This window comes from Opisthorchis viverrini, assembly GCF_000715545.1.
Source record: "Opisthorchis viverrini unplaced genomic scaffold opera_v5_45, whole genome shotgun sequence".
Taxonomy (NCBI): domain Eukaryota; kingdom Metazoa; phylum Platyhelminthes; class Trematoda; order Opisthorchiida; family Opisthorchiidae; genus Opisthorchis; species Opisthorchis viverrini.
In genome coordinates, this window is record NW_008751701.1 from 675,449 (window position 1) to 689,315 (window position 13,867).

The 13,867-nt window shown below is 45.8% G+C and overlaps 1 protein-coding gene across 1 annotated transcript; it reads right to left on the reverse strand.

Moving 5' to 3' along the window:
• Positions 1 to 1,083: 1,083 nt before the first annotated feature.
• On the reverse strand, positions 1,084 to 7,375 carry T265_03240 (hypothetical protein; the record flags this gene model as incomplete). The annotated part of the gene is made up of 6 exons (XM_009167673.1): positions 1,084 to 1,436; positions 4,290 to 4,400; positions 6,677 to 6,809; positions 6,912 to 7,068; positions 7,104 to 7,243; positions 7,281 to 7,375. The coding sequence occupies 6 exons, from the start codon at positions 7,373 to 7,375 to the stop codon at positions 1,137 to 1,139; spliced, it is 936 nt and encodes a 311-aa protein (XP_009165937.1).
• Between the last annotated feature and the right edge of the window lie 6,492 nt (positions 7,376 to 13,867).

A 13,867-nucleotide genomic window follows, 5' to 3' on the forward strand; every position in this document is an offset into this window, starting at 1 on the left:
CCGGCGGGTTTTTCTGAGCCCAAATTGGTTCAGTCGAATGATGCTCCGGAACAGCGGCGCTTTGGAACACGCATGCGATTGGAATGCATATCGAAGGTACTGTAGGGAGAGAACATGATGAAGCAAGGCACACAACCCGACTAGTTGTCGAGTTGCCAATATTCACGATTGTTCTGTGGCGTTTAAACTAAACTCCAGGATGGACCTCTATATGTACCTTGTTAGGGCTAGCGAAATGTATGGAATTCCTATGCCGAATGTACCTGCAAACCCACGAAAAATTCAGTGACCCCAAGAATGAAGTGTCGACCATATCTAGCCCTCAAACACGGCTGGAGATCCGGCAAAATTTCGTTCAGTCGACGTGACCGAACCAGCGCCTAGGCAAACGACAGAATGTTCCAATGTACCGTATCGTCAGAGACAGTTAGATCACTGTCCACACCGATGCTTCACTGCCGCACGACCACAAAGTTTGTCTAGTTATATTTAAAGCTTTGAAGTGGAAAGAGTAGGTGAGGCAGGGGATCTGAAGATGGCCTACAGCAAAGTAGACACCCCTCCGGTCACTCAGTCAGACGTTCCCGAAAGAAGCTAACAGCGCGAACGTCGCTGACACCGACCGATCGCCATTTGCAGTCTCCAAGCCAAGGGTCACGGGGGGCCCACTCTGGAAGGCGGAGCACATCAACAACATGTAGACTTCGTAACTTATTTCACATCCTTCTGCCAGATCATTCGTTGCCCATCTTCCAGGTTGCGCCATTCCCAAGGTGGCACGGAGAAAAAACTCGTCTCGGCAGACGATGTTTCGACATGCATGACACAGAGCCAGGCCACCGCAGTCGATGGTGCCCAGCGTGTTGCGCGACTGAAATACCCACTGCACAACCAAATGTCAGGTTCCTAATTACATTGTACGAATCCATTGACGCAATTATTCCACAGCAGCAACGCTGGTGGTCAAAAACCTGAGAACGCCTCATCATCTGTCCGCAGCAAAATGTTTCGCAACAGCACTAGCTGTAGTTAGTACACGCGACCCCTGAGACCCACGTTCTCTTAGAAGATGCAACGCACCTTATGGGAGATTACCGTATACGGATGATTATTAGAAAGTCTGAAATATCACATTATTATTCGCTCGAAACCGGAGGCAAGCGAAGCACCGAATAAACTGGACTGCGACATAAAGGACAGCATAGGATCCCGTGCAAAATCGCATCCCGTGACCAAGCTGTCTTTTGACAATAGGTTTGAAAGCATTCATTGCAGAGTCCAGCATGGCGGCACGGTAGTAAAACACGGAGTCCTTCGCTAATTGAAGACGACAGACAGATGAAGCAATGTGGTTCGTGGTTTTCAGATGTGACGGTCGGTGGTGCCAAATGCGCAGAGCTCTGGTCAGCCGAGTCGTTTCTTGCGGCATAAAGCAACTGAAATGTACGAAACGATGGGGGGAGGCAGTGAGGCGATATTGCAAATGGGGATGCGGAAACATGGGAAATGATCTGAGATTTCCTGTAAAAAAATGTCAATCGACTGAGCGTCTGTTGTAAATAAAACAGTCAGCATATTTGTTAGATTCTTCAATACTTTGTCACCCACTTGAGACACTACGGGCAATTTGGGTTGGAATGTTGAATCGAATCAGTTAACACCCAAAGACCTCAATGCAATAAAGTCGAATGTGGCGGCTAGTAGTGAATAACTGACTCATCTGTTATAATTTCTTTTGGGTGAATACTGGTAGGTAGAAAGGCAGTAGCGAAATACACGCATTTGCATACTGATTTGGTCTTAACGGGGGATTCAAGTACATCCCAGCTGAATCGATCGTTTGTGATACTCCATCCTCGAATTTATGTGCAAATGAGTGTAGTTCACCAATTTCGTGCAATTCGGGTTCAAGTATAACATGAGGTTCATGGAAGCTCGGGGACTGCACCTACCTGATGAGCTCCAAGAAGGACGAAACCGGTCGAAGAGTTTTCAGCAACCTTACAACTAGCTTCCTTCAAGGAGAAAGAGTTGCTTGGTACTGAAAGCCACATTTCGAACCGACAAAAAGACCGAAGTGGTCGCACACTATTTATACATAGAAAGAAGAGACAGATGATATGTAGGCACTAAACCAATAGCTTCAATCGCAGAAGTGTGAGGTATATGCCAGGAATACCATTCGGAAAGTTGTAATTCAACTGGGGTTGTTGATCACATCCTTCGCACTTCATTGGGACCTTAACATACATATTATTGCGTGGCATTCATTCGACGGTTGTGTTTGAATGGCGTCCAGGATTCTGGCTGGTCCTGTCCTAACGAATGTGGCTTCAGTACCGGGCGTGACATAGCCATAATGTAGTAGGCGTCTGTCTTTTGCCTGTAGCCTTGGAACGAGTGCTTTTTGCTCAGGTAGTGTAGACGGTTGTTGCCCCAGTTGCGAACGTTAGTGTGGAGCGGACTGTATGGTCTCGCTCAGCGAATAGAATAATCACCATGTACGTCAATAGTACGGAGCGAGAGCGCTTCAAGGAAAAAGTTGTGCTGGGAGTGAGAGGTTGTCATAGGACCACACATTACACAGTGCTGTACTACATCCCAGAAATTAGTACTTACATTGATTTCTTACCACATCATGCTACGTACACAATGGAGAGCATTGTGTTTCATGCCAACTTTAGCCTGCTGTAAACAGAGATGAGATGTGCCGACCTACTGACCAGAAGACCCGTGGTTCAAATCCAACCCTGGTATCTCGACTACTTCTCTCTGGGTTCAGATAACCTACTGGTATCTCGGCACTCGTGCAACCTTCGGTGGCGTGGCACCGAAAGGAGGTGCTGCAGCTTGACATCTCGAGTTTGCACGAACTCAGTAATGCTGACATGTCTATTCAACAAACCGTCTTCGAAATTGGTTTCAAGTACACAGGGCGCTAACAGTCTTTAACCATTGTCCCGTCTGGCAGATAGAGTAAATGCATCCGTTTGACGTAGGCCTGCCTTCTCAGTAGCTAGCTCGTCCAGTACAGTCCCTGTGGGCAATCGGGTGGTACATACTGATCTCGATACAGCTCTGTGATTAAGGCCTCATCGTCGACGGCATAACATCCGTATTCGACACTGGTGCTTCGCACTAACTTACTGACCAGAGGTGCTTGGTTCGAAATCAACCGCGATATGTTGACTGCTCCTGTCTAAACTTGGTTCAGACGTCTCCAAATTTGGCCGCTAATCGATGACAACGGTTTTGGTGCCGTCAGTCTTTATCCAGATTGTTTGACTGAACACTTTGAGGCATAGTTACCTCGGAGCAGTAGATAACTTTTGTGCTTTTTTTGTAATATGCTTTCATTTGGAAAAGTGGGGCGGAGCGAAGCGCCAGTGTACTGATATTGGTGTTACTTCCAATAGTGATGACGATAATGCCTTTTCAATCGGTTGCTCGTCTGAAGTCAATCTCCACTGCCACACGGCTGTCTGGTATTCCAAGTGTGGTCGAAGTTCGGACCTCATATTGGCACAACAAAACAGATAGGAATCAGGACCCCGTTGCGTAGGAAGTGTACGTCTCGTGCATCCCTTCTGAAGCATCAGTTTGCTCATGTAGATTATCGACTAAAAACGTTTACGTGACGTGTCTATATATCACAAACATACTGCAAACATCGTTTAGTGTTTTTATCTAATGAAGTCTGCTCCAACAGAAGTGAAAAAGTCATTTGACCCGAATGGTCCGCTCTTCAGAGGGACTATCAGCTATACCGGAAATGATTTAGTAGAGTACGACATGAAAATCGCATAGTAATATTGCGCACCGCACTAGAAAAATCGCTTTTAGGTTACAAAAACTGATTGAAGAAGCTGTGCTGAACCGCNTGGCGTCTGGGAGAAGAATGCGTCTTTATAGTGATGATAACTAAGAAGAGTGAGAGCTTGGTCCAAAAGTACACAGTCAAAGATACAGTGCTAGAACATCACAGGCAACACAGTTGACCACGACGTCAGACCAGAGCATTAGTCCTATCACGGTTCTCGTTGGTCCATGGTTTAGGCCTTTTACACAGAATCTTGAAGTGAGAAAGCGGCCTTTGATACGGCCATCATCTGAGACACCCCGCTGTGAAGAAACGCTACTCACTCAGCCTCTAAGACGGCGTCTTCGATGGGTTTCAAAATGCGGTCTCCCCCTCCATCCAATAAACCCACCGAGCGATGCCCATAAAATCATTTCTCCATTTCAGGAGGGATACCTGGTAAACCAGGTACTACACCAATTTAACTCACCTGTGGAGTCAACAAACGGTCCCAATTAGTTTTCCAAAATGTGTACAGAATACTTGTGTCGAAGCGCTCCTCTTCAGACAGGCGAACGTGAATGACATAACATGATATGACCTAACACGTGGAGGGGGTGGAACACAGGGAACAGGTTAATAAGCTGTGGCAAACAAGCATGTGGAAATGTTACAAACAAAACAATCGTTCATCTGCAACACTCTTGGTGCGTAGCAGCCTTGTCACCCGAAGAAAGCACGAGGGTTGAGGCACTGTCAGGGTGTCTAAGGCTAGACAGGAATAATTGAGATGCTGAAGCTGAAGCGTCATCCAGTAACCACAGTACGGTCATTCTTGCAACTGAAAGGTGTATTGGTAGCTCATACCGTACGACAATTTACTGATTTTCTTTTTTGACTGGTCACTTTCATTGATGACGACTGGTGAAGAAACGCTCGAAACGAAATTTCTCAGTTCGGCTAACAGCTCATGGGATCGGTAAAAGTCGTTCTTGTGTGTGGAGCACTCTTCCCATAGGGTCTTTGCCTTCTTGATCACAAAGACTATTTAACGTCTTTCAATTCATTTTTCAGTCATTATTAATCCGTATCTGTCTGTTTGATTTGCACGGACCAAATCCTCCAAAGAAACTACGTGACACTCCCTGAGCTGAGTGGCGTCACTATAGTGAATCATAAGTTTGCTAGTGAATTTAACTCCACTTCTGAGATTTTCAAACCGATAACAGCCATCTCCATGCAAAACTGATGTGTTCGTAGGAACCTACAATGCATAAAACTTTCTTCGCTGCTCATATCGTCACATTGTGCACATCCTCAAGGTGAAGTACGCTATGGGAAACGGGACTCCTTGGAACGGAACAAGATGGAAGCCATATGTGCTCGCTGAGCACTGACATCCGCATAATGCGAAATCAAATTTCTCGATTCGCTTTTCAAGCAGGGTCTTTTCAGAGGCGCAGCTCGATTGTCTGTGAAATCCAGCCTGGATAAGTACCGACTGATTAAGTTAAATCAGGTCGGAGTGTTACCCCTCTACACGTTCGTTGCTTAGTAAGACCTGTCGCAAGTCTCTAACTTGTTTCTACGCCTATCCCAATAGTTGAACCAGTCGCATATGATTCAGTTTGACGATGCTGACCATATTAGGACAATTCACATTGAGTAGTAGTTCAGATTTCAGTTAGGAATTCTCCCAGGAGTAAAAACATCGTCTTTTTGTACATGAAATAGCTGTCACGTAACTCGACAGAAGCACGAGGACAGAGGTATACCAGTTTACCCAAGCCTAGATAGTAGATGAAGAACCACGCCTGGGTTAGAACCAAAGATCATCTTGTCATTAGTTTTAAGCCCAAACCAATAAACTATCTGAAGAAATAGATTCACCCTAAGGAAAAATCGCAGCACATGAAACTGTCAGGAATAATATCTGCTGAAAAATGAACCAGTGTCCAGGGCACATCCACCAAATAGGCACCAAATTTCTGCTGACCTGATTTGCCCCGTTTTCCTGCAGTAAACGGAAAAGTAAATAACGCTGAAGATCACACCCGCAACAGGCAGCAGAAGGTGTGATGCGGTGGTTGAGCCTCTGGTTAGTACACAACGACTTAGGAGATGAATACACAGATGTGTATTGGTATACAGTCATCTCCTATCTAGACTGGAGCAACCTGGCAGTATCTCACTCTTCGTCCTCCCTTCGAATTGTATGGCAGCTAAGCACAAGGGTGGTACAAATGAATATGCAGATGAACAGACAACAGAACTCCTTCCGTTCAGCTTTTCAGACCACAAACATGCACAAGAGTGCAGTGGTTCCGACCGCTACAGCTTCGTTCGGACAAAAAAATTAAGGAACTGAGAGCGACGCGTTGGAGGCAATGGCCCAATCCGTGCATTGAAAACGAACGGCCCTGTGTGTCCACTATGGTAGGAATTGAGAGCGACGCTATGCAGAGGATAGGTTTGATGCATTAGCTGCGTGGCACAGCCCATATCTGTCAAGGTCGCTCAGCCCTGATTTGTCTCGTCCTATTAACCCCATCCGGAGAAACGGCAGTTATAAAGGCGACTAAGCTGTCTGGTGGGAGCTTTTATGCATCTTTGCTAAGTCATGAAGTGATCGCCCGTGGATCGTCTCCATCTGCTGATACGGGGCTTGGTGAAGACGAACAGTCCTCTGATAAGCCGAATAAGCACTTCTCGCTACTTCTTCGGTCTTTGTTGTGAGCGGAACGTAGCGAACAGCATACAGACTCATCACAAGTTGTAAGGAACACACCTAATACCGGGCCCTGAGCGGCACATTTTGTTATGATATTATTCGAAAACAGCAACCAACAGTCACTCCTAAGGAAATGGCACACTTACGACTTGTTCATCTTCCGGTTTTGCGTTGGATACCATGGCGATCACGGAGGAATAACGACCTCTTTGAGGACATTTCCCCTGAGTTTGTTGGAAGTTGTCCGTCAAGTCGACCGTAAAACTTCCACTCCCATACCTACAAATTCAAAACTGCCTGTAAGGAGTAGCTTTCATAAGCAAACCAAGTTAGTAAAGTAAGTCGGCAACAGTAGCTCACAGCTACAGCTACAGAACTCACTGAAGAGGAAAGCATCTGATGGCACCTGTCGAAAGAAAGTCTTGCAACTTCTTTCGATCACCTATAAGAGCCTGATGAAGAGACCTTGTTGGGACATCAGTTAGAACATAGCAGGTACCCTCCGACAGACAAGAACTCTCTACAGTGAATGGACACCCTGAAAAAAAAAATAACGGTGAAATTTGTGCATACCAGAAATCGTCCCTTTAGACGGAACGAAGTTTGTGATCAAACAATTGTTTACTATCCGCTGCAGTGGTCTTTCCGATAACGAAAATATCCGATTAAAGTAAGCATTTGGTCCGTTGTGGATACCGTTCAGCCATAGCCGTCTAAAGTAAACTGGATTAGTCAAATATGGGAACATACAGTCGGCGGAAAAATAAATAGAAAAGTAGTGACAAAAGAAGAAGAGAAAAAATTAATCGAGCGGCAACGCGCTGAAAGAAACTTCCACCGGTCATTCGACAGAATTTGACTCAGGCTGAAAACGGTGACAGTGTAAGCAAGCAAAGTATCGAAAGAATGGTTACATAATGATTCGGGTTACACATAGTTATCTAAGACCATCCCTAAAAAGTCTGGGAAAATACCATGCCGTGTTTCATTTGCTTTCTTGGTCAACTAGAAAAAGTTATTTTCAAGATCACACTAATATTTATTTGGATAAGCAAACAGCTTCTGATGTACAAGTACAGAGTGACATTCACTATTTTATTATTATTATTATTACTATCGGAGAAAGAAACATCAGTGTTGACGCAGATGCTTTACTGCCATACAATCAAAGTTTATTTAATCATATTGAAGGCATTAAAGTGAAAAAACGTGACGCAAGCGTTCTGAAATATCTATACCCTCGAAAGTCCAAGCAGACGATCCCGAAAGAAACCGAATGTACGAGCGCCGTCGACAACGACTGAATGCCACTTCTCGCGATGTCTTAGGCCAAACGCAGAGTCACGTAAGACCACGCCAAAAAATACCCAAATTTTTCATAATCTCTTTTGCACCATTCTAACAAGCCACATTTGACCCATCTCGCAGTTTTAGCCACTCCAAAGGGGACACGGAGAGCAGTACTCATCTCGGTAGACGATATTCCGATATGTGCAGCGGAGCTGATGGATGAGGTATAACGGTGATACTACTGATGAGGGAGGCATGCGAACAGTATGTTTTCTTCTTGTAAATTCGCTTTGCATCTGTTGAAAATGGAGAGCTGTCGCGGGATTTGTGGAGTCGCTTTGCAGAATTTACCTGGAGTCAGTGCTTGCAACAGTCAGTGAATATCCAGGAGAGTTCAGGAAGACGCTTTCAAGAGAAGATGGATGTTCAGTTTTTGTAAATAAGATGCAAATGAGAGTATTGCCTTCCTGTCCAACAGTCTGTAACTGGTCAGTTGGCATTTTCTAATAAATAACTCCGCAGCGAAGGCCTTCCTCCTTCTACTGGTAGCACTAGGTGTTTTCCACGACCAAAGTACCTAGTGCAAAACAAATTCCTGCGTCTCAGCTGTTTCGACACGAATTCGTCGGAATACTTCTGAGAAATGGTTGGTCGAAAACCTGAAAACGCCCCAAATACTCTTTTCGCAGGGGCCACCCCACAACTATACAACACAGCTCGTATTGTAGCCTGATACGCACGACCACTGAGACCCAGTGATATACTACGGGATTCCGAGGAATCTTCGGCGCTCCTCCAATTATTTCATCAATGTCAGAATCGAATAAAAATAGAGGGGATGGGCGTTTTTGCCGGACTCAAGTTATGTACAGAAGCCCTGAAAGAGCGTGACTATGTGAACCGTAATGCGTTCACACATATCTGGAGGATACTCTGTTGAGAAGTTGGAAGCACTGACCGAGCGACAGAAACAAACGCACAATTCGATTTGAGGAACACCAAGAATGAAGGTCGGCTGTACATGCGACATCAATCTAATACGCGACGGAATGTGAAGATGTGATCGACGTAGTCTCTATCCGGTCGAACTCTCGCTTGGTGATCATCATCATCATCATCGACAGCATGACATCAGTGTTCAACACCGATGCTTCACTGCCGTGATCACGGTTTAAGTTTTCGTACACGCCAGCAAAATAACGAAGAACCAATGACGCCAGGACCTTTGTTAGAAGGTCATTCAAAGTGACGATTTTGTGCTTAATACCTTCAATGCGAGTACCTATTTTGAAGATGACACTATTATTGACCATTTCACAGTCAAAGGGCATCCCTGACTGGAAGTTGCAGGTGACGAACTGAAATGGTAATGTGGTGGAATATTGGTAGTTCCGGTGCATTCACTGGCAACTGATCAGGTGGCTGTTGATCTGTTTGCCGACTTTGGCAATTGACTTGCAGACGTTTCGTCACCCACCCAACAGCGCACTAAAGGTATCTCCTCGAATGGTGACGAAACGTATGGAGGTCGATCGCTAAGCTCAGCGAACAGATCGATAGCCACCTGATCAATTACCAACCGACTGATGTCTAATGAGTGTGTGCCCTGAGCTTGAAGATTTTCTTACTATGTCCCCGCCCATTGCCAGAGAGCTACTGAGATCTTTGATGGCTTCACTGACAGGTTTCCGAGGACCCGTCAAACTAATCAAGTGGAACGTGCGGAAAACACCCATTATGCAGGCCTTCTAGGTCCTTCAAGCTTTCCGGTTTGTATTCATGGATGATGCGTCGAGTTCGGTCGTGGTTGCGAACCCAAGGGATCTGCTGCTCGGCCTCCATGGTTGTACCAGAAATCCAACCCTTAGAAACAGCGTTCTAGATTGTGCCCCACATAGAAGTCCAAGCATTGCGTATTAACTTGAATATATCGCACCAGCGGTGATTAATGTCCCATATTAAGTCAACATGCATGCGTTGGGGAAGTAGGTTGATAAAAATGTTTGATTTCGGAGTCAATGCACTTCGCAACGGTCAAGCGCTGCGTGATAGTTTCGCTCTAACTGGTAAAGCGCAATGAAAAACAGCAGCTGTGAGTACACGCAAGTGCTTCAAGAAGAGCGGCGAGTTGTTGGTTAAGCGCCACAATTGGCCAGAAGAACGAGTAACCTGCCTGTCCAGCAGCGAGGCGAGTTCTGATTAGTCGAAAGTCCGGACTCAACAGCCAATCATGATCCAGCATCTGCCGAGTGCGCTTGCCAATGGCAAGTTTCAGAATGTTTTCGCCGCACGCAAATTGTGTACGACGTGCCTTGAGTGTTTAGTGGTCTAATGCGAGTTGATGAACTTATGTAAAAGGTTAGTGTTTCTAAGGTGCACTTTAGGGGTACTTAGCATCCGAAACCTACCAAAACTACTGCCAATAGCAAAACCAAATCTTCGCTTCTAAATCGAAAAAACCATTGGGACTGTTCCTTTTTAATTGCAATAATCTGGGGCGAATTCGCATTTCTACGGAGAGCTTTGTGAGACGCTAACACAAACAACGAAGCAGCCAGGACCTATCTCGAAAACGAACTTGACTCCCTGAACGAATACCTAGTGCACTCTATCTAGAATCCTGTGGCTACGAAGATTGTCATCCATTTATCTGAAGTTACAATCAAAACCACCGTGGTGTCCATGGTGGACGGGAGTATGATCGACTTCATGGTGGCTACTTGGGCTTCTACCTCCAGAACAAGCACGCCAAAAAATAGCGCAAGTTCTAATTGGCGGTCATAACAAAGTCCTAATGCTAATCTTTTTATGCATAATATTCAAGCGGAAAGGGGAAAAGGGGAAATTTTAGTATTTCTATCATACTTTTCTCTTAAACTGCCGTACACAGTATAATAGTGAAGACAGTATTCAGCTGGTCTTCCCAAGCCTAAAGAGCATATCTGAGGATCGCCTTCCAGAGGAGCGAAAAACTGAGTCATGGCTGTCCTAGAGTGGAGGTAAGAAACATGCTTGAGCTTGTCAACAGATCGACCGGTCTTCAGTTTATGGCCCACATACTAAGAAGTGAGCTGGAAGGTATTCAAAACCCCGGTGTTCAACTAGCCTCTGACAAAAACCTTGTCGATCTGAAATGTGGAAACGANCTTGTCGATCTGAAATATGGAAACGACGACGCTCTCGTATGCCAGAAAGAGAGAGCGCAGGTGTTTTAGGGGCTAATTGGAGAAAGTTATCCCATCATTGTCACTAACATGGATTTGCAGTCACCAAGCGCATCACTTTAAATCAGGGGAGAGACTTGTTTCGAGGTTGCTGGGGTGAGACACCAGTGGCGGTATATCCCCGTATCTCAGGGGGCGCGTATGTCAGGCTACCGTGCAGGCTGCTTCGCTTATAGCCGAGGCTCGACCTGTTTTAGCAGCAGAATTGAAACGTCACTAGTGTTTGACCGTCGCTGTCATAATACTATAGCTCATTTGGGTTGGCGCCGGCGAATCCGCATCTAGGCAATTAGAAAGCGAGTTTTCGGTTGTGCCTAGCACGTGTCCAACAGCAGAAGCTGTGCATTTTAGGCCTTTTATTTCGAACCATCGCTTGCCGAAGAGAGTCTTTTTTGTGCCAATTTTAGAGTGGCGGTTGCAGGGAGGAGGCCGGCCCTGAACCTGGTAGATGGGCGTCAAAAAATTACGAAAACTTTTGGCGGCGTCGGTACCACTGGTCCCCGGGATGGGGACCACATAATCACCACTGCACTTGAAGACGTTCTAAGGTATGCCTCTCGATAGATGTCAATGGCGTTTTATTTTTCAGTTTCTAACCAGATTGCTTGAATGAGCGCTTGAAGGCATGGGCATCTCGGAATGTTTGCAGTCGGCCAGCAATGATCCTTTCCTTGTCCAACTTTATCTTTTCTTCGCATTGATGCTTTCAAATGTCTCCTGGTTGTAGGGCATTAAACATCAACATTGACCGCTGATATCATGCTGTCTATGATGCTGATGTCTCTGGTAACCAGTCACAAACCTGGCAATAGTAGGTCGGAGGTCATACGACTTGCCCGCATTGTTCGCGGACCTCTTGGAAATCCACACAAGCCCAATAAGAATGCAACTTCGGGCAAAAACCACTCAAACCCCGCCATTTCGAAAGTCTGCCAGCCAAATAAATTGGAAAAGCGGCCTCCTGCAAACACGAACTAATAAGAGTGCCGCCAAAAGGAAAACTCCTGGTAGGTGCCATCCAATGCGCAAGCCACCTGACAGGGACTAACTGAGACACATTGCCAGCAAAATTACCCCCGAAAACCCAAGAAACCAAACAAGAGAATGTTCACCCCAAATCTGCCGACAACAACTACTTCAGGTGCCGAAAAATTGGTATTGCATGGTGTGCCTGCAGCAGTCATCTTATTTTTCAGCTCAGCGGTAAAATTTACGTTCTCCCGTGGCAAAAGACGCCACATGAACCGGACTATCAGGGGGCGAAACCTCCCTGTAAGCCATGAACAATTCTCGGAATCTTCAAGGCAGGAAGCAGACGTGTACGTCACAGATGGCATTTGATGCCCAGAACTCAACCTCTTCGGTAACGCATTTCTCGACCCCTTACCATGACGCAAGAATGACACTGCTGAAGTGTTTATCCATATTGTCTCAGAACTTTCAACAAAAGTCGGGATATTCAACAGTCGGGTTATCTTGACCAATCGCCAGGGATCACACTTACAAAAAAGTGGCCCACAACAGATTTCCATGACTCGGAAGTCTCGTTGGACTTCCACTCCATTTTTTGGCTGACATGAAACGCTGGAGGGCAGGCCAGGTTACCTCAGGCTCGCGTGCAGCTGACTGTCGTCGTCAACAACACTCCTGCACCTTTTTGTAGTGTACTGCAATTCAAATCCCGCAGTGATGGGACCGATTCACGCTTCTCGGAGTGGTTAGCGTCTATTGGAAGATGATTATATCCTCAAACTCCCAAGCACCTCTCATTTAGCTGCCACGTGACGCATCTCTTGCTGGTAGGCGAACTGGGCTCTCCTAATGCCTCCTAGATAGAGCTTGTGCTAATCGAGGTGCGCTGACCACAGTCATTCAGCAGGGCGGTGGGGCTCAAAATGTCGTTGCACCTACCAGATACCGAGCAGGACCCGCTAGGTCTGGTTATCACCAACGAAGGACAAATTGTTGATCAAGTGTGAATTGAGGCACCACTGTACCATGCTGCTGTGTGTGTACTGACCTCTAACCACATCCGATATTGAATCAGGAACCGGAAACTCAAAAGCTAACTGCGATCCACTTCCGAAGAGACGTCTAAGGAACGACTACCTTCGTTGCCAGAGTTAAATGAGACTGCATTCAGTATAACGTATGTACATAACGCTTGTTCAGAAAATTCCGAGGTTGGCTAGGTTTTCTTCGAAGAATGACCAGCGCGGAGTCAAGTATACTAGAAGCTACCCAAAAAGCTTAGGCGTATTCTGAAAACAATTTCCCTGCTATTTTTCAAGAAATTGACTACGGAAGTGCTGTAAATCGGGAAACCGCAGATGTTACATACCAGAATAGGCCACGATAGTATACCTCGTCCTGAATAACAATAATAGGTTAGTTGAGGCCGAAGAAATTAGCATACCACCTTTTCCTTGACAGACAGACACAAGACCTATCTACGAGCGGCCTCTAACCGGCTTGGTCTTCAGGCCAAAGGATGTTCGTCAACCGTTGCTTAGGCAAAACCCCTTCAAATTACTGGGGTCAGCATTCTGCAGCAAACTTCGCTAACAATGGAAAATCATTTCTACATTGTATTTTGCCGGTCACTCGACGAGGGTGAACTCCGCTTGTGAAGGATCGATTGTGACGTCGGTCTACTACACCGGTGATCGCATAACATCCGGAAGTCCCAGGTCTACCAACATTACTAGAATATGGTGCAACGTGATGAAAGATATCCTTAATCAGGCTATCCAAAGTTACCCCGGTACTAGCAACTTGATTGTATCATCCGATATGTTGACAATGAAATTCCCCATGTTTATT